The sequence below is a fragment of the Ziziphus jujuba genome, chromosome 10, assembly GCF_031755915.1.
Source record: "Ziziphus jujuba cultivar Dongzao chromosome 10, ASM3175591v1".
In the NCBI taxonomy this organism is placed as follows: Eukaryota; Viridiplantae; Streptophyta; class Magnoliopsida; order Rosales; family Rhamnaceae; genus Ziziphus; species Ziziphus jujuba.
The window spans coordinates 25,468,464-25,490,272 of record NC_083388.1 but is presented as its reverse complement, the minus strand read 5'-3'; the positions used below and the strand labels follow the sequence as shown (position 1 = coordinate 25,490,272).

The 21,809-nt window shown below is 37.4% G+C and overlaps 1 protein-coding gene and 1 pseudogene across 1 annotated transcript; both read right to left on the bottom strand.

Annotated features, from left to right (window-relative positions):
- Positions 1-461: 461 nt before the first annotated feature.
- LOC107412349 (subtilisin-like protease SBT3) lies at positions 462-11,511 on the bottom strand (annotated as a pseudogene).
- Positions 11,512-14,650: 3,139 nt separating this feature from the next.
- On the bottom strand, positions 14,651-21,719 carry LOC107404852 (subtilisin-like protease SBT3). Its single transcript, XM_048468757.2, has 3 exons — positions 19,441-21,719; positions 15,948-17,050; positions 14,651-15,209 (listed from the first exon to the last, which is right to left on the bottom strand). The coding sequence occupies exons 1-3, from the start codon at positions 21,717-21,719 to the stop codon at positions 14,755-14,757; spliced, it is 3,837 nt and encodes a 1,278-aa protein (XP_048324714.2). The 3' UTR covers positions 14,651-14,754.
- Positions 21,720-21,809: the final 90 nt, after the last annotated feature.

Genomic DNA, 21,809 nt, shown 5'->3' with positions numbered 1-21,809 from the left:
TACTTCAAATGGACAATTGAATGTGGCTAAAACTTGAATGTTGGACCTAGTGCATGAAAATACTGTAATATTATCTAATCATGAATTCACTGAAGGAATATTATTAATCATGAATTCACTGAGGGAATATGATTTGAGTGACGTTAAAGTGAAATAACAAATAAAATTGAGAAGTAATTAAAACATGATGCTGAGGAAATTATTTATGGGGCATCGGCTATTGTCTTTGACCCACCCTTTTTGTCACATGATTCATTTATGTTATCAAATATATATCCCAGAAGCGGGTGAAAAACAGACCATTTAATCCGTCAAAAGCAAGAGTCCAATTTTTTCCTTTTTATTGTAGAAAGAAAAGCAAAAATTAGTTCTGCAATATGGACTATCTAAAGATCACTTATTCAATATAAGCATGTAATGTGATTTTACTTTGAATGATAGACCACTCATGTCTAAAGAACTCAGACAAAAGGTGATACAACAATTGGACTCCTCACGGTTCGGTTTCCATTTTCTTCAACCCAAACAATTTCTACAAACGATTCTTTTCCTTGCTTATCGCTTCCATATTTTATTGTAAGACTATACCTCTGTTTCTCATTCTTCTTCCCAAAGACTAATGTGTCTGGTGACACAATTACTTTAGAACCCACTGGAGCTGCCACCTTAGCCTTGTACTGTGCAGCACCGTCTCCCACATTCATTACTATTCTATCAAACTTCTGAGTGTTTGAAATTGTTTGGTTATCATAATAAACAATAAAAGATGGGTAGTTCAAATCAGAAGATGGGTGGGAAAAATTTTAGGCACGTGATCTAGTGATGGTTAAGATTTGGTTACTGGTAAAATTCATGGAGCAAAGCAGATTCACATAGTCTTGTCGAGTTGCATCGTATGCCAAACCTGGGTCAAGTGCTCTGTTAGGATCAATGTGACTTGATCTAATAGCTAAAGGCGAAGCGAATTCCAAACGATTTCCATTGTCACGAATTGGGATTCGAGTATTGTCTAATGGATTCGCTGTAGTCATCATGGCTGATATAATTGCGCCTGGACTCCAATCTGGATGTACACCTTTTAGTAATGCTGCCACATAAGAATCATGAGGACAAGTCATTGATGTCCCATATAATAGATTGTAGTTGCTTGGTAAAAGCACATTGGATGCAATTACTCCTGATAGTTGAGTTGGAACATAGGCAGCCAAAGTTCTAGTCCCGGGTGCCATTATGTCCGGCTTCAAGATGTGTGGGGAATTTAGAGAAGGACCTCTCGAACTGTACATGGAGGCTAATGGTGCAGGCTTTGTCCCAACAAAGGTCTGCTGAAACTTGATGCTGACGGAAAGATTCCCACTACTTTCTGCATATTTCATCACAGGGTATGCATCTTGGGGTCTTATCACAACACCGGGACATGTAACTTATCCTAATTCAAAAAATATTTGAGAAGAGCTTGAGATGAACATTGCTCCAAACAACTGTACTGCCGTGACATGTCTGATTTGATCAAGAACAGGCCAAGTTTGATCACAGATGATGATCCCATGAGGGGCAGAATCCGATAACAACTTGGATAAACTGCATGCCGAGAAGGTTTTGTTATACATTAAGGGATAATTTTCCACAAGGTCCACCCATCAAGATTTAGTCCGTTTCCAAAGGTAAGTGTGCCACCAAATGATCGGTCAATGGACCCTGCTGCAACGGTCAAGGCCCAAGGAATAACATTACTCACAGTCCTAATAGCCGGACCATCATTTCCCACAGAAGCAGAAAGCAAAACACCCTTCTCCATGGCAGTGAAAGCAGCTATTGCTATGGGATCCTTATACAACGACTCGTTACCAAAACCTATCGACACTGAAATGATGTCCACCCCATCAGCAATAGCTTGGTCTACAGCCGCCAGAACATCGGATGAATAGCTCTGACGCCTCCCAATACCCCAATGGACCTTGTAAACTGCCACCCTCAAGTGTGGGGCGACACCTCTGGCAGTTCCTTTAGCGTAGCCGAAATAAGACACATCTTCCACATGGTTCCCACCAGCTGTGGAACATGAATGAGTTCCATGCCCATCAGTGTCCCTAGGAGAGTTCATAGTGATAGTGATATTACTAGCAATCGCACCCTTATTGAAGTATCTAGCTCCTATGAGCTTGTGGTTACACATGGAATGGTTGAACTCCTGTCCTTCTTCGCAAATTCCATTCCACTTGGCTGGAATGTTATCAGTCATTTCATGGTCTTTGAAGCTCTTGCTCTCAGGCCAGACACCAGAATCAATGACACCAATGATAACATATGGGCCGTAGTTGGAAGCAGGCCATAGACCAGTGGAGGGGTTGAAGGAGAGGAAGTCTGTGGAACGGGTGGTGTGGGCCATGGCAGTTTTGTCCCTGTAAGCGGAGACGAAGCCGGGGGACTTCTTTAGAATCTCGAGCTCTTGTGGAGAAAGAGCTGCACTGAAGCCATGAACAACATTGTCATAAGTGTATAGAAGTGATGAGGAGGAGGGACTGTCATTGTTGAGAGAATCAACAATGGAGGAGTACCAATGGTGGTGGGTAGGGTGGAAATCAGGCTTGAAAGACTTGTCCATATGAACAATATAGGTTCCCCTTTATGCTGAAACTATAATTTCAAGCAGGCCCATGGAAAAGCATGCAACGAGGAGGAAAATGATTGCGAAAGGAAGGTTACTATTATGCTCCATTGTTGTTATTCTTTCTAAAACAAAAACTTAATTTGAAAGCTTGTGGAAAACCTCAAGCTATTATGTGCTTATATAGAAGACGGTACAAATGAGAGCAAGCATATATTGATTTGGTTGTTCGGTTTAGTATATGAAAATGTGTATTTGGATTAATTTTGACCCCTCACGCGTGCTTGAATACTAGTTCATTTTGAACTTCAAATTTCCAAAGCATATTGTCCAAATTTGTCAACATAATATGAATATGTGACAATTGTTTCTTTCTAGTAAGGTTGATCTTGACAACATAATCTTAATTAATACGTATCTACCCTTCAAATATGTGACACCCTGTCCCAAATCACATCGGAATTCGTGCACGTTGACGGAGGTTGACCGTTGACCGTTGACTTTGACCGTTGACCTAAAGGGTTAGAGTTGACTTTTTGTTCCGGTTGGAATTCTAGGTTGACTGAGGTACCGTTACGAAGTACACGTTGGCACGAGTTCGTAGACTAGTAGCACGTTGAAAACGGAGCTACGGTTTGAAAGTTATGAGCAAAACAAGTTGAGGTCCAAACTGTCCAAGGGTGCCGGGAGTTGACTTTTTATGGTTGTAGAATTTTGCTTTGACTTTGGTATGGTTGTAAAGTGCTCATCGATACAAGTTCACAGACTAGCGGCACGCCTAATTTAGACGTACGGTTAAAAAGTTATGGACGCGTGAAGTTTGCCGGATACCGTAATATTTTAATATTTTTGAATCGATGAATAGTGAAATACCACGTGTTGTCACCTGATTGGTCCACGTGGATGAACAGTGTCACCCATGGTGGCTTTTATTTGGCAAAAATGCAGGGGAAGAGAGAGAAAGAGAGAGAGGAGAGAGAGAGGAAGAGAGAGAAACGACCGGCCACCACCGGTTGGCCACCGTCCGGCCATCGGAGGGCTACACGAGCCGGCCAGACGGGACCCCCTCCCCATTTTCGGCCAAACCCCAGAATCTCACTACCCCCAGTCGCCGGACGCGCCCGGATCGAGACGACGAAGCTCGACGGTGATTTTTCCCCTCCACCATCGGCCACCGCCGTTTGCCCAGTTTCCGGCCATTTTCAGGCCACACGCGCTAGCCACCCCTCACCACCTCCTCATTTCCGGCCAGCCCACCAAATTTCCCGGCCACCGGACCTCCGACGTGCCGGGATCGGAGCGTTTTCCGGCGAGGCGCCGAAAATCTTCAAATCCCGATCCCGTTTGCCTCACCGCCGGTCCCGTTGGAATCCTCTCCCCTTGTTCTACAAAACCGCCAAAAATCTCAGCCAACGGCCACCGCACGCGCCGCCGCCGGCGACGGTTGCCGGTGACCGCTGCGGCTCGCCGGAAGTCACTGTTCCGGCGAGTACCCAGTTGGACCGCCGGTCCCTCTCCACTGATTCCGACCCCCTGAATCCAAATCCGGGGTCCTTTTCCACCAATTCACGATGAATTGAGAGAATCGAAGAGTTGAATCCCGAAAGCTTTCCAGCGAGATTCCGGCCACCACCGGTCCGATCTCCGAGAAGTAAGACCGGATTTGTAATCCTTGTCGCTCAAGCTTCAATTCGGTATATTATTCGACAATTTTGGATAACCTTTGTGTTTAACCCCCCGGGTACCGGGTATTATTTACCCAAATAAAATATTAATTTATTTAACTGTGTGTGAATTATGTTCTAGGAGCATGGGTGAGTCGTGGAATTGATCCCATGGTGGATCGTGGTTTAATTGCGTGCTCCAGGTGAGTGACCCACCTTGAAAACTATTTTGGGCAATTAATTATATTTATGTGGTGTTAAATTAATATCTGTAATTTATGCTCATGTGGTGGAATTTAAATATAATTGGGAACAAAATATTATTATATATATATATATATATTTACCCATTGATACTAAACGGAATTTTGGGTTACTAAGAATTTCCCGATTATTATTTTATCGTGATTTAATGGTATTTATTACACATGAGTAAGTATTTTCAGTAATTTGTTGTGTCTGGATTTTATATTATTTTTGGGCATAATTGGTTTGAATATTTTATGAAAATATTTGTTTAAATTGGTGGTTTAATTTTCATAATTATGCCCGTGGTATATTATTTGTTAAACCGCGTGTTGCGAGAAAAATTGTTTTACTGTTATTGATGTTTTCGTACCGGTTTGTTGAATGAAAATATGTGGGATGGTAAATGTGAAAATTGGTATATTTCCCACGGTAAATTTTAGAAAAATGGTACGGTTGATTTAATAATTATTTTAGACGCATTCACACAGTATTGGTGTTCTGGTATATATGTGGTTAGCGCGCAAGTATTATGTCTCTCGTGGGTTGCCATTGGACCGAGGGCAGGCAAGTCTAATATAGTGCACACAGCCGCCCCCCTCCTTGGCCAGGATGACGGTTTCAGCAGCGGTACTGTTGGGACGCCGAAGTGCCGTTTGCAAGTTTCTCTCTTTAATCTCCCCGCCAGTCGGTGCTCGAGACGCTGGATATCGGAGGGCATCACTGGTATATGGTGTGGTGCGTCAAGTACAAATTTTTCGGATAGAAATTTCAAACCCCAAAGAGTACAAAAATTATTTATTATAATTTATTACATTTTATTTATATTTGGGGTATTTATTTATTTGTTGTTTATTAAATTATTTGATCCCTTGGTTTTCGGGAAGTACGATTATCGGGTTTTGTGAAAATGTTTTAAAAGGGGAACATTTCCAACGGAGTGAATAGTAAGGGTTTTGAGAGAAAATATTACTTCAAATGTTTATTTATTTAATTGTTCGGTATTTATTAATTAAATCCTTTTTATTTGGTATATTATTAATATTAAAGGTGTTCAGTAGATAGGGTCACTCACTGAGATAATTAGCATCTCACGTTTTTAAATTCCGTTCCCCTAGGTCCAGGTTGGGAGACGTTGATCGTCCGGGGCGAGCCCGACGTCTCAGTTCGTTGCCGAAAGTTCAAGAAGTATTTCTTCCCTTTTTCCTCTCCATCTTGTATTACTTCTTATCTGTCATTGTGTAAATTCCATATTTATCTGTATAATGCTCTGTATACTGTATTGAACGTATAGTTATTATTTATGCACTGAGTTGCCGTTATTTTTTATGTGCTGAAATTTGTGGAATCAATTTGTAGTAACGTGGGAGGAATAAGGGGATGTTTATAGAAGTGTGTTTTCAGTGCAGGTAATTTTTGGTTAGTCCTACCCTTAGGGGAGGTGCTGCCGGATTTTCCGTAGGAAGGTTCGGTGGTATTTTCCTGGGATCAGGGCTTGTCTAGGGTTCCGGGGAGGAATCTTGGACGGGTCCTGACAATATATCTTTCTTTGTTATAAAATTGTTTCATTATATCCTTTTAGTATTAATTTTTTTATTTATATATATATATATATATATATATATATATATATATATATATATATATATATAATTAGTTAGCTAGCCGGTCTACGATACTTCACATCAAATAGAAAGGAAATAGTTAAAAAAATAGATGATTTTGCAAAATATTGTATATCTCATTGATGAGTGGCGTACAAGTTGTTCGCTGATAACAACAGGTCAAGATTGATCTGCATACCTAGAATTATAAACATTTAAATACAATATTAATACAAGGAAATAGATCGAACAGAAGAATATACAGCCATAATAATATCATAAAGATCCTTTAATAGTGACATAGCAAGTATACTGTATATAATTAGACCATTTTGATAGATCGTTTACACCGGGTTTATATTAATCTGATATAAATATGCAAGATTCACTGGCCCAGTTTATAGTTATTATTATTATTATTATTATTAATTTTTTTGGGATTTGGTAGTTTAGAATTTTCTGTCGTTTTCATGCATGATGTCATTTACAAATTAAACTAACAATGTACTTACCAAGTCACAGATGCATGTTTCAAATGGAGCGGGTCCGCAAAAAATCTATTTAATTATTATTAATCTAAGTTTTTAGGTTTAAAAAAGAAAAAGGTTAGCATTAATAAATATACAATCCTAATTTTTCTATCCATTTAGAAATTATAATTCTTTTGTTTCATATATGCAAGAAAAAATTGGAAATATACAGTGGTCGATTTGAAGTGTTGTTCTAATTTATTGGATTCGGTTAATCAAATCTGATTTAAATCCTATTTAGCATAACTTTTGATAAATTAAAAACAATTTTAAAATTTAAAAACTGTTGCTTGTGAAAGTGTTTAACTAAATTAAGAAAATAATTCAAGCCTTTTAGAATACTTATAATCAAAATCAATAAAAAAATAACATTTTCATAAAAGGTCAAAACAAAAACAAAAAAACTGTACTAAACAACGCCCTACTTTGGAGTCCCCAAGGTTAAAAAATTCGAGTTTATAACAAATCCTAAATTTCAGACTTGGGCGTAACTGTTGAGCCCAATTTGAAAATGAAATCGGTGTTGTTCTATTTCCATTTCCATATGCACAATATAGAAAACCTTTATGCATCTGAAGCCACCAATAACTTGATCAAAGGCCAGATCAATCCTAAATATTGGTTTTTGACACAACAACAACTTTTATCTTCTCCGATCTGAATTTCTTTGATGGGTATGTAACATATCGGTTACTGAACTATTATCTTGAAATTAAAATAAAAATGCTTTTAACAATATTTAGTTTGCTTTTTCTATTCGCCAAATGATTGATTCTAATTTTCTCAAAGCTTGTTTCTCAAAGCTTGTATCTTTCTAGTATTCATAATTGTGTGAGATATTGAAATAATTTCTTATTATTCTATTGTGCCACCGTTTTGGTCTTTTGCATAGATTGACTGTTCTTTGCAGAATATTCTAGTCCATACTTCATATATATGAAAAGTCTTTGATTGCATTAGTTTATTGACCGAGTTGATAAATATTGATCTTGAAATTGCTTGTAGAAAATCAGAAGAGAAAAATCTATATAGTTTGGTAACTTAAATTTGGTTAAATCAGTTATTGATGCCTCCGAAGTTGCATGTATAATTGTTATGGAAGCAACACCACCTCATGACCAACACGGCAAAGCTTTTGGCATTTTAGTTGGCTCCTCATTACTTGATATGCTGAATACATTATATGAACTATGCATTGTTGCGGCAGATTGTAATATAAATTTTTTAAACCATAATTGCTTGTGAGCTTCCAAGATATAGTTCATATGTTTTTAATCTTGTTATTTGTTTTCTAGTAGCTTCTGGAGTGGGTATGCATTTAAGAAGCTAATATTATTATTATTATTATTGTTATTAAGGATTTGGATCTAATCTTAAAATTATTTTACAGTTGAAAAATTTGAAGAATTTAGGTGTTTATATAATCAATGGGGGGAAAAATAAGAAGAAGAAGAAAACTCAGCTTATTCTCAATCTCTGGCGTGAATCAAGTGATATTTCTATTGATGAATTGTAAATGTTTTTCTTCTTTAGGCCGCTTTCATAACATGGTTAATAGTTATGTAAAATAGTAAGTTAAGTTGGCAAAAATTGACTGCAATACACGGTGTTATACAGCTCAATTTCTTTATCTTTTAGTGCAGATGATTCCCTCATTGCCCTTCTCTCTCTTCCAAATATGTCATAAAAGTAAGAAGAAAAGGGATTATAAATTCATTAAAAGCAAGAAAGTGAAGCTTTCTTTTTAGGATAGGAAAAAAATATGTATATAATAACAATAATAATAATAATAATAATAATAATAATAAAGGCCACCATGGAGAGAACTTTAGGAAATTTATATAGCATAAGTAGCTGATTGATTCGTTTACCTATTTTAGCATAAGTAGCTGATTGGTTCGTTTATCATAATCAAGGCCATAGGTTACCTTATCTTCAATACTTCCTGATCCTTGTAAGAAAAATCATATCATTGAGTAATTTATAAGACAAAGTTGGACAAGTTTGCATTCTGATAATTCAAACAGTCAACAGATGTAATGTTATTAAGTCATTTTCATGCCACATGACACCAATCAAGCTCTTGCGCGATCATTATAAAGGACATATATCTTGTCAAAATAATTAGCAATATCAAAACCACACTCAAAATTAAAATCTTATTTAAGTTTTCTTAACACCTTCTACTATATAGAGAGTGCAAGTGGCCCCATTCTGTTAGGTGAGATTTCAATCCGAAACTTATTAGTCGTTGATGAATTGGCCTATTTGAATTATATGGTATATATCTTTTGTATTTTCAACCGATTTAGGATTTTGTTTGAATTCAAAACATCTCACTAACTTTATCAAATACACATCCTATCATTACCAAAAAAAGAAAAAAAAATTACACATTCCAAAAAGTAAAGAGAGAGAATTTATTTATTTATTTATTTTATCTTGGAGAAAGAAAAACAAATATAGGCATCGAATATGGATAATTAAAAAATTAATTAATTAAACAAAACAATGTAACAATAATTTTCATCAATTCAATGATACACACAATTCATCTCTATCGAAATCAGATAAAAGGGGATACAACAATTGGGCTCCTCACAGTGCGGTTCCCATTTTCTTCAACCCAAACAATTTCTCCAAACGATTCTTTTCCTTGCTTATCGCTTCCATATTTTATTGTGAGACTGTACCTCTGTTTCTCATTCTTCTTCCCAAAGACCAATGTGTCTGGTGACACAATAACTTCAGAACCCGCCGGAGCTGCCACCTTAGCCTTGTAATTTGCAGCACCATCTCCCACATTCGTTACAGTCCTATCAAACTTCTGAGTGCTTGATATTGTTTGGTTATCATAATAAACAATAAAAGATGGGTAATTCAGATCAGAAGATGGGTTGGAACAATTATAGGCTTGCGATCTAGTGATGGTGAAGATTTGGTTACTGGTAAAATTCATGGAGCAAAGCAGATTCACATAGTCTTGTGGAGTTGCATCGTATACCAAACCTGGGTCAAGTGCTCTGTTAGGATCAATGTGGCCCGATCCAATAGCTAAAGGCGAAGCGAATTCCAAGCGATTTCCATTGTCACGAATTGGGTTTTGAGTATTGTCTAATGGATTGGCGGTGGTCATCATGGCTGATCTGATTGCGGCCGGACTCCAATCTGGATGTACACCTTTTAGCAATGCTGCCACACCAGAAGCATGAGGACAAGCCATTGATGTCCCTGATTGTAAGTTGTAGTTGCTTGGTAAAAACACATTTGATCCAATTACTCCTGATGATTGAGTTGGAACATAGGCAGCCAAAATTCTAGTCCCAGGCGCCATTATGTCCGGTTTCAAGATGTGTGGGGAATTTAGAGAAGGACCTCTCGAACTGTACATGGAGGCTAATGGTGCAGGCTTTGTCCCAATAAAGGTCTGTTGAAACTTGATGCTGACGGAAGGATTCTCACTGCTTTCTGCATATTTGATCACAGGATATGCATCCTGTGGGCTTAGCACAACACCGGGACATGTAACTTGTCCTAATTCAAATAATATTTCAGAAGAGTTTGAGATGAATATTGCTCCAAACAACTGTGCTGTGGTGACATGTCGGATTTGATCAAGAACAGGCCAAGTTTGATCACAGATGATGATCCCTTCAGGGGCAGAATCCGATAACAATTTGGACGAGTTGCATGCGGAGAAGGTTTTGTTATATATTAAAGGATAGTTCTCAACGATGGCATTTGCTGGAAACAAGGTCCACCCGACTAGATTCAGTCCGTTTCCAAAGGTTAGTGTCCCACCAAATGATCGGTCTACTGACCCTGCAGCAACAGTCAAGGCCCATGGAATGTCATTAGTCACAGTCCCAAGATCTGGACCATTATTTCCCGCAGAAACAGAAACCACCACACCCTTCTCCATGGCAGCAAAAGAAGCTATTGCTAATGAATTCTCATATAGTTGCGCATCACCGAATCCGATCGAGACTGAAATAACATCCACTCCATCAGCAATAGCTTGGTCTAAGGCTGCTGTAATATCAGCGGAAAAGCCTCTGCCTCTCCCAGTACCCCACAAGGCCTTGTAAACGGCCACCCTTGAGCGCGGTGCAACACCTCTGGCAGTCCCTTTAGCATAGCCGAAATAAGAAACATCTTTCACATAGTTCCCAGCGGCTGTGGAAGCTGTGTGAGTCCCATGCCCGTTAATGTCCCGAGGAGAATTCATAGTGATGGTGAAATTTTGAGCAATGGCAGCCTTGTTGTAGTATCTAGCTCCTATGAGCTTATTGTTACACATGGATGAATTGAACTCTTCCCCTTCCTGGCAAATTCCTTTCCATTTAGCTGGAATTTTTGCAGTCATTCCATCGTCTTTGAAGCTCTCACTCTCCGGAAAGACGCCGGAATCGATGACACCGATGATGACATCTTCGCCGTAGTTTGAAGCAGGCCATAGACCAGTGGAGGGGTTAAGGGAGAGGAAGTCTATGGAGCGGGTTGTGTGGGCCGTGGCCATTTTGTCACTGTAAGCTGAGACGAATCCCGGGGACTTCTTTAGAATCTCTAATTCTTGTGGAGATAGAGTTGCACTGAAGCCGTGAATAGCGGTATCGTAAGTGTACAGAAGTAATGATGAGGAGGAGGAGGAAGGATCATTGCCATTGTTGAGAGCGTCAACAATGGAGGAGTACCAATGGTGGTGGGTAGGGTGGAACTCTGGTTTGAAAGACTTGTCCATGTGAACAATATAGGTTTCCCTCTGTGCTGAAACTATAGTTTCAAGCCGACCCAAGAAAAAGCATGAAACAAGGAAGAAAATGAATGGAAGAGGAAGGCTACGATTATGCTCCATTGTTTGTTATTCTTTCTAAAAACCAAAAACTGAACTGAGTGCTTATAGAAAATCTCTAAGCTGTTATGTGGCTTATATAGAAGACCATGCAAATGAGAACAAGCATATGGATTTATTTGGTTATTAGTTATTCTATGAAAAAGTCTATTTGTGTAAACCCTTCCACCTTCACGCGTCCGTGAATACTAGTTCATTTCGAGCTTTTGATTTTCCACACCCGTAATGTCCAAATTTGTCAACGATATGAATATGCATGAGGCAATTTCTTTTCTAGTTAAATTGATATTGTCAATATAATCTGAATTAATCCATATGTACGCTTAATCTTTTTGTTTAGTTAAATTTGTTTCATTATGACCTAGTACTAATTTATTATTGTATATAATTAATTAGCTAGCCCACGATCTCTGACATGAAAGAAAAACGAAATGGTCAGGTATGACCAAGTACACTGTACATAATTAGATAATTTGATTGATCGTCTACAATGACATAAACTATATTTACAAGTCATTCCCCACCTTATAATTTTTTTCCTTTTTTTTGTGGGATTTGGTGGCTTTCTTCTTTTCTAGACACTTACATGCATGATGTCATTTACATATAAAATAAATAACTATATCCTTACCAAGTCACAGAGCACATATGCGAGTGTCAATCAGAGTTGTTAAATTCGGCGGCACAAATTGTATTTGATTATTATTAATCTAAGTTGTTTTGGTTTTCAAAAAAAGTTAATCATTAATTAATATATCACAAACAGTAGAGCACAATCCTATTTTTCCTATCCTTCTAGAACTAATAATATTTTGTTTCCTCGTATATGCGAGGAAAAATTCGAAACACGCTGTGGTTGATTTCAAGTGGTGTTCCAATTTATTTGACTCGGTCAGTCACAAATCTGATTTTCTTTGAAGTCCGGAGGTTATGATTTGGGTTTACAAGCGACTCCAAAATTTCAGATATGGGCCTAATAGCTGAGCCCAATTATAAAATGAAATGACGTTCTATTTTCATATACACTCATCAAAGGCAGGTCAGTCGGGCATCCAACCCCGTGTAAAGATTGGTTTTTGACACAACAACAACTTTTATCTTCTCCGATCTGAATTTCTTTGATGAGTATGTAACATATTGGTTACTGAACTATTAACTTGAAAATAAAACCACAAAGCTTTTAACAATTTTTAGTTTGCTCTTTATATTTGCCTAACGATTGATTATAATTTCTCAAAGCTTGTGTCTTTCTAGTATTCATTCTTTGAGGAAATAGTGCAATAGTTTCTGATTATCCTATTGTGCCTCTGTTTTGGTCTTTTGGATTGTCTCAGTGTTCTTTGCAAAATATTTTTAGTCCATATAAAAGCCCATAATTGCATTAGTTTATTGACTGAGTTGGATTGCTTGGAGTGATGTCCAAGTCAGAAGAGAAAATCTGAATTTGGTACTTTAAATTTGGTTAATTCAGTTCTTGATGCCTTCGAAGTTGCATATATAACTGTTATGAAAGCAACAACACCTCATGACCAGCAAGGCAAAGCTTTGGCATTTTAGTTGGCTGCGCATTACTTGATATGGTGGACACATAATATGAAAGTATGAACTATGCTTTGTTGCAGCAGATTGTGGTATACACTTCATTATGTACACCATACTTTATTGAGAGCTTCCAAGATATAGTTCATATGTTTTAATCTTGTTATTTGCAAGGACAGCCTTGGGATTTTGGGGGCTAGGTTAATTTTTTAATAAATATTTAAAATAAATAACAAATAAAATGATGAAAAACAATAATTTTTATTAAATAAAAAGGCTTCAAAATTGTAGTGCAATAATATTCCAACACTTTCAAAAATTCATTTAAAACTTACTCTTGTATTTTTAAATTCAAAATTAGTAATTAAACTATTACAAAAGTTGTTGTAGCATGTGTTTATGTATTGCATATATTCAAGAAATAAACATTAACCATACCACAATTGTAGCTCTATTAAAAACAAAAAAAAAAGATAATTATGGTTGTAATTGTTTTTTAAAAAATTACAATACCATTCAAAAATATTAATTGCTAATTAATAAAAAAAACCTAAAATAATAAAAGAGGCTCATTTATTATTTTAGTTGGCTGCGCATTAACTTTAACTATTTTAAATATACTACTAAAAAAATTTAAAAAAAAAAAAACATATAAAATATTTAAGGCCTGACGCCTGGTTATTTGTTTTCTAGTGGCGACTGGAGTGAGTATGCCTTTTCTTTTACCACCCAATTGAGAAGCTATTATCTTTTGTTCCTTGCAAAATATTTTAGTCCATATGGAAGTCCGTAACAGCATTAGTTTTTTAAGTGAATTGATTTGGTGGTCTTAAAATTGCTTGGAGTTTTGTTCAAATTCTATGGTTATATATAGTAATGTAAAATAGTAAAGTTAATGCAGCCTTTTTTATATCTTATTGTATGTTTGGTTCCGGCGTTCCTCCTTTCTTCCAAAATATATCCTAAAAGCAAGATGAAAAGAGAGTAATTCATTAAAAGCAAGATATTGAAGTTTTCTTTCTAGGTGAAAAAATAATAATAAGAATAATAAACAAAAGGAAAATAAGAGAATAAATTAGGCCTCCATAGAGACAGTTTTAGAAAATTTATATAGCATAAGTAGCTGATTGGTTCGACTATATATAATGTATGCATGCTCATATTTCTTTTTATCTAATCTAATTAATTAGATCATAACACTCATCAACTCATGATCAGTTCGAAGACTAAAACAACAGTCAAGTCTAATGAACTCAAATAGAAGGCATGATAATACAATTGGACTCCTAAAATTGTGGTTACCGTTTTCTTCAATCCAAATAATTTCTCCAAATGATACACTTCCTTTCCTACCGTGTTTGTGTAATATAATGCTAAAGTGTATAGCTCTGCTTCTCATGCCCTTCTCACACTTATTAAATAAATAAAATTTTCATCTATATCTTACCGAACAGTTATCCTAAAAGCAAGCCAAAAAAGTGGCCATTCCATCGAAAGCAAGAGAACACCATTTTTCTTTCCAAAAAATGGAAAAAAAGGAAGAAAAACAAATACTAGGCTAAGAATATGGACAACTTAGGAACATTTTATTCAATACAACCGTCCATTTTTAGCTGTCAACTTTCTCATTTAGACTTCTCTAATCTTAATTAACTAATAACTGATAAACTTCTTGCAAATTAACTTCAAATACAACGACAATCCAGTGAAATCAAAGGACAGGTGAAACTACAATCGGACTCCTCACAGTGTGCTTTCCGTTTTCGTCAACCCAAACAATTTCTCCAAATGATACTTCTTTTCTCTCGTCCCTTCCATATTTTATTGTAAGAGTATAGCTCTGCTTCTCATATTTCTTCTTGAACACCAGCGTCTCTGGTGAGACAGAAACTTGGGAACGTGGTGGAGAAGTCACCGAAGCCGTGAACTTTGCCGCATCATCTCCCACATTTGTAACAGTTCGTTCAAACTTCTTTAGCCTTGATGTTGTTTGGTTATCGTACAAAGCAATAAACGATGGGTAGTTCAGATCAGATGATGGTTTGGAGAAGTCATAGGCTTCAGATCTAGTGATGGCTAAGATTTGGTTCCTGGTAAAGTTCATGGAGACTAGGAGATTGACATAGTCTTGTGGGGTTGCATCATATATCAAACCTGGGTCAACTGCTCTATTGGGATCTATGTGACCAGATCCAATAGCTAAAGGTGAAGCGAATTCCAAATCATTGCCATTATCACGAATTGGGTTTTGCGTATTGTCTAATGGGTTGGCTGTCGTCATGAGGGCAGATCTGATTGCAGCTGCACTCCATTCTGAATGTACACTTTTCAACAAGGCTGCCACACCAGAAACATGGGGACAAGCCATTGATGTCCCTGATTGTAAATTATAGTTGCTTGATAAAAACACATTTGACCCAATTACACCTGATTCCACATTTGGTACGTAGGCAGCCAAAACGCGAGTCCCAGGTGCCATCAAGTCCGGCTTCAAGATGTTTGGGTATCTTAGTGAAGGACCTCTTGAGCTATAAATAGCAGCTAATGGTGCAGGTTTTGTCCCGATAAAAGTTTGTTGGAATTTGATGCTCACGGAAGGATCCTTACTCCTTTCTGCATATTCGATCACGGAGTATCCGTCTTTGGGGCCTAACACAACTCCAGGACATGTAAAGTTTCCCAATTCAAATATTTCAGTAGAGTTTGAAATGAATACGGCTCCTACCAACTGTGCTGCAGCGACTTGTCTGATTTGATCACGAACAGGCCAAGTTTCATCACAGATGATGACCCCTTCAGGGGAAAATTCCAACAACAACTTGGATGAGTTGCATGAGGAGAAGGTTGTGTTATATATCAAAGGCATGTTCTCCACAATTGCGTTGGCTGGGAACAAGGTCCAACCAACAAGTGTTAGCCCGTTTCCAAAGGTTACAGTCCCACCAAACGAACGGTCCATCGTCCCTGCTGCAACAGTCAACACCCATGGAATATCATTATTCACAGTCCCAAGCTCTGGACCTTCGTTTCCAGCCGAAGAAGAAACCACCACACCCTTCTCCATGGCAGCAAAAGTAGCTATGGCTATGGGATCCTCATATAGCGGTGGCACAGTATCAACCGAGCTCAGTGAAAGTGAAATGATGTCTACCCCATCAACAATAGCTTGGTCTATGGCCGCCAGAATATCAGAGACGAAACCTCCTTCATCCCATAAGGCCTTGTAAATGGCCACCCTCGAGCGCGGCGCTACACCTTTGGCGGTTCCTTTAGCATAGCCGAAGTAAGAAACATCGTCGACATAGTTCCCAGCAGCTGTAGAAGATGTGTGGGTTCCATGTCCGGAGGTGTCCCTAGCAGAGTTCATAGAGAGAGTGATATTTGGGTTTGCTGCAGTCACACCATTGTTGAAGTACCTAGCTCCTATGAGCTTGTAGTTACACATGGAGGAATTGAACTGTTGTCCTTCCTGGCAAATTCCTTTCCATTTAGCTGGAATTTTCTTGGTCATTCCATGGTCTTTGAAGCTCTCACTCTCCGGCCACACCCCTGAGTCGATGACACCAATAATGATATCTTCACCATAGTTGGAAGCAGGCCATAAACCAGTAGAAGGGTTGAGGAAGAGAAAATCTGTGCTGCGGGTTGTATGGACCTTGACGGCCCTGTCCCTGTAAGCTGCGACAAATCCTGAGAATCCCTTTAGATTCTCTAATGCTTCCGGAGATAGACTTGCACTGAACCCATGAACAGCGTTGTCGTAGGTGTATAGAATTGATGGAGTAGTGAATGGTATTTTGGGATGGAAAAAGGAACGACTGTTAGCGTTGAGAGAGTCAACAATGGAGGAATACCAATGGTTGTGAGTAGGGTGTGACTCAGGCTTGAAAGATTTGTCCATATGAACAATATAAGTTTCCCTTTCTGCTGAAACTAAGCATACGACAAGGATGAAAATGCAGTATTGAAGAGGAAGGCTATGATTAAGCTGCTCCATTGTTTTGTTTCTAAAAACAAAAACTTAATTTGAAAGCTTGCTTATAGAAAAGCCTACAGCAGTTATGTCTTTATATAATATAAGACCTTGCATATGCATTTAATTAGAATGGAGAGCCAAGTCTTGCATTTGGTTATCAATTATAATATTAATTGAATAGGAAAAAGTCTTGGGAATGGATGACACCCCTTCACTCCACGCGAGAATACTAGTTCAATTTGAATTATCAATAACATGTATTATCCAATTAGTCAACAATATGTTCGAATGATAATATCTTTCCTTCTAACTAACATCGATAGATAATGTCAACAATCTGAACTTTTATTAAAAAGAAAAAAAAATAGAATTGAATTAATTTCTAGTTAGTTTAAATTTTTTCAATCTTTGACATCGATCAAAGAAAAAGAGAAACAAGCAACTGTACTCTAATTATATTATTTGATATAGATCAGTTAACCAACTTGTATTAATCACACAAATCATGCAAGTTTTTAATCTGACATAAATCATACAAGTTTTTCCCTTGAATTTTATTTTATTTTTTGTGGGATTTGGTAGCCAATTCCTCTTTTCTTTTATTTTTATTTTTTGTCACTTTTCGTGCATGATGTATTTTACAATATATTAATGATCTATTTGCAGTAGATTAAATGATTATATTTGATATGTTTACCAAGACACATGCATTCAATGAGAGTTTGTTAAATCTGGCCCATACAAAGTTTAATTTATCATTATTATTATTATTTTTATTATTACTTTGATAAGCAATTAATCATTATTAATCAGAGTTTGTTTCCCCAACTTGTCAAAAATTGTACTAATAGTTCATGATAAAAAATTGATCTCATTAATCTATTGCAATTAGGAGAGTAAGTTCCACAATTTTCCTTTCCAAGAAAATATTATAATTTTTATGTAATTGCTAATTGGTAATATTTAATCATGTATTAATTTTCGATTTTAAAATTCTAATTTGGAAAAACATAGTCTTTTAAATTGCGAACTTGCAGACGGATTCTTCTTTACTTCTCATTTATACTTGGAAGTCCCAAGAATCCAGTTTGGGTTCGTTCAAGTCCAAAATTTCAGTCTTGGGCTTAACAGGGGAGCCCAAGAAAAGTAGTTCTATTTACCCTTGAAGAAAACCCTATACACCTCAAGCCCAACTTGAAGTGGTTCCACGAATAAACAAAAGAAAACTTTCTGGGCTTAAAGTGGCCGTATGGAATGAGAGCACTGTATTATTCTTCCAACGTGGGATTACCGCATTCTACAATGGTTAAGGGGCTATAGCAGTTAAAGGCCATTGCAATTTTCCTTTTTCCGGGAAAATAGTATACTTTTGCTTCTTCCTTTTTTTTTTTTTTTTTTTTTTTTTTTGGATTATATGCATATTTTTTCTTTTAACCTAAAAGCTTCTGCATTCAATTTGAAACGTTGGCTTTTAAGGTTTGCGGAAGTTTCTAATTTCACTTACTGAAGATCGCATTGGAAATGTAAGTTTTCCTACTCTGCAGGTATAGTAAACGTAATTTTTCTTTCTTTATATAAAGAAAAAATAAAGCAAACGTAACATTAATTTTGTTGCGGCAGATTAGTAGACTCTTATTATACTGTGAGGTTACAAGGATAATTCATAATTTTTTAATGTTGTTATTTATTTTATAGTAGCTGCTGGAGTGAGAATACGATGTATGGCTTTTCTTTTACTAAATGTGAAGCTGTTTATTTTTGTATGGATTTGGGTCTGTAATTAAAATGAGTCACGGTTGAAGAGTTTATATAACCAATGAGGAGAAAATATATATAAATATATATAAAAGAAGAAACATTGCTCAGTCTCATTCTGTGGTGCAACAAGTTATATATATATATAGATATATAATTTTTTTTTTTTTTCTTTCTACAATGTATATATTCTATTATTCTTTAAGCCGCTTTTATAATTTGGTTATAGTCATGTAAAATGGTAAGGCTGGCATAAATTGTGGCTGCAATCCATGGTGAACTGATGAGTTATGCAGATTTCTTTACATTTTAGTGTTGCTGTGGTTCCATCATTCCTCCTCTTTCTTCCAAATATATATCATAAAAGCAAGAGGAAAAGAGATTAATTCATTAAAAGGAAGAGAGTGAAGTTTACTTCATGTGGGAAAAAAATAAAAAATTTAAAAAAAATTTAAAAAAAATGAAAAGAAATAGAATAAATTTGGCCTCCGTATATAGAGACAGCTTAATTTAGAACATTTTACATAACATAAGCAGCTGATTGGTTCGACAATCATTTATGCTCATATTTCTCTTATATCTAATCTAATTTATTAGATCATAGCTCATAAACTTATCATTTCCAAGTCTCAAACGCCAGCCTAATGAACTCAAATAGAAGGTGACAGTACAATAGGACTCCTAACAATGTGGTTTCCATTTTCTTCAACCCAAACAATTTCTCCAAATGATACACTTCCTTTCCTACCGTTGGTATAGTATATGGTAAGTGTATAGCTTTGCTTCTCATACTTATTTCCAAACACCAATATCTTTGGTGAGACAGTCACCACAGAACCCTCTGGTTCTTTCACTGAAGCCTCGTACTTTGCTGCACCATCTCCCACATTTGTTACAACTCTTTCAAATGTCCGGGACTTTGCCACTATTGGTTTGTCATCATTATCATACAAAGCTATGAATGATGGGTAATTTAGATCAAAAGATGGATTGGAAAAGTTATATGCTTCTGATCTAGTGATGGCTAAGATTTGGTTCTTGGTATAATTCAAGGAGACAAGAAGGTTAACATAATCTTGTGGGGTTGCATCATATATCAAACCTGGGTCAAGTGCTGTATTCGGGTCCACCTGACCTGAACCAATAGCTAAAGGTGAGGCAAATTCCAAACCATTGTCATTCTCACGAATTGGGTTTCGAGTATTGTCTAATGGATTGGCTGTGGTCATCATGGCAGATCTTATTGCGGCAGGACTCCATTCCGGGTGTGCCCCTTTCAGTAATGCTGCCACACCAGAAGCATGAGGGCAAGCCATTGATGTCCCAGATAATAGATGGTAGTTGCTTGGTAAAAACACATTAGACCCAATTAATCCTGCTGCATTAGTTGGAACGAAGGCAGCCAAAACTCGAGTCCCAGGTGCCATTATGTCCGGCTTCAAAATGTTTGGATAACTTGGAGAAGGACCTCTTGAAGTGTATCCAGCAGCTGTTGGTGCAGGCTTTGTTCCAACAAAGGTTTGCTGGAACTTGATGCTTACGGTAGGATTCTCATTGCTTTCTGCATATTTGATTAAAGAGTTTGCATCTTCAGGGCTTATCACAATGCCAGGACATGTCACTCTTCCCGCAGTAAAGTTTGAGATGAATATGGCTCCTCGCAACTGTGCTTCTGTGACTTGTCTAATTTGATCATGTAGTGGCCAAGTTTCATCACAGACGACAACCCCAATGGGAGAAGAATCTAATAACAATTTCGATGAGTTACATGAAGAGAAATTTTTATTGTATATCAAAGGCAAGTCTTCCACAATGGCATTTGCTGGGAACAAGGTCTGCCCAACAAGTGTTTGTCCATTTCCAAAAGTTAGAGTCCCACCAAATGAACGATCTATTGTGCCTGCTGCAACAGTCAAAACCCAAGGGATGCCATTATGCAGACTGCCAAGTTGTGGACCTGCATTTCCTGCGGAAGCAGAAAGCACCACACCCTTCTCCATGGCAGCAAAAGAAGCTATTGCTATGGGATCTTCATACAGCTGCACATTATCGAAACCCATTGAGATTGAAATGACATCCACTCCATCTGCAATAGCCTGGTCTATGCCCGCCAAAACATCAGAGGCATATGATCCCTCCTCCCATAAAGCCTTGTAAATCACCAACCTTGAGCGTGGAGCCACACCTCTGGCTGTCCCATTAGCATAGCCGAAATAAGATGCATCTTCTACATAATTCCCAGCAGCCGTGGAAGATGTGTGAGTCCCATGCCCTTCAATGTCCCTAGGAGAGTTCATACTGATGTTAATATTAGGATTTGCTGCAATCACACCCTTGTTGAAATATCTAGCTCCTATGAGCTTAAAGTTACACATTGACGAATTGAACTGTTCTCCTTCCTCACAAATTCCCTTCCACTTGGCTGGAATATTAGCAGTCATACCGTCATCCTTGAAGCTCTCGCTCTCCGGCCAGACCCCAGTATCAATGACACCAATGATGACATCTTCACCATAGTTTGAAGCAGGCCATAGACCACTGGAGGGGTTAAGGGAGAGAAAGTCAGTGGTGTGGGTGGTGTCAATGGTGACAACCTTGTCATTGAAAGCTGAGACAAATCCTGGAGACTTCTTTAGATTCTCCAGTTCTTGTGGAGATAGGCTTGCACTGAAGCCATGAAAAGCATTGTCATAAGTGTATAGAAGTAATGATGGAGTAGATGATCTTTTGGCATGAAATGAAGAGGGATTTTTAGTGTTGAGAGAGTCAACAGTTGAGGAGTACCAATGGTTGTGGGTAGGGTGGAAATCGGGCTTGAAAGACTTGTTCATATGGACAATATAAGTAGTCCTTTCCGCTGAAACTCTAATTTCTAGGAGACCTAAGAAAATGCATGCTATGAGGAAGAAAATGGAAAGAAGATGAAGCCTATGATCGTGCACCATTGTTTCTTCTAAAACCAAATCGTAATTTGGTAGTTAGTTTGGACCCGATTTATTATCTAGCTTATAGATAAGTGATGCACCAATTTTAAT

Excerpts from the sequence above, each read along its gene's own strand:
- LOC107404852 (XM_048468757.2), bottom strand. The coding sequence starts at position 21,719 with ATGGTGCACGATCATAGGCTTCATCTTCTTTCCATTTTCTTCCTCATA. Across the intron at positions 17,051-19,440 it reads GTTAGGAGTCCTATTGTACT|AAACAAAACAATGGAGCAGC; the intron begins GTCACCTTCTAT and ends TTTTGTTTTTAG. Across the intron at positions 15,210-15,947 it reads AAACGGGCTAACACTTGTTG|CAGTTGACCCAGGTTTGATA; the intron begins GTTGGACCTTGT and ends ATCCCAATAGAG.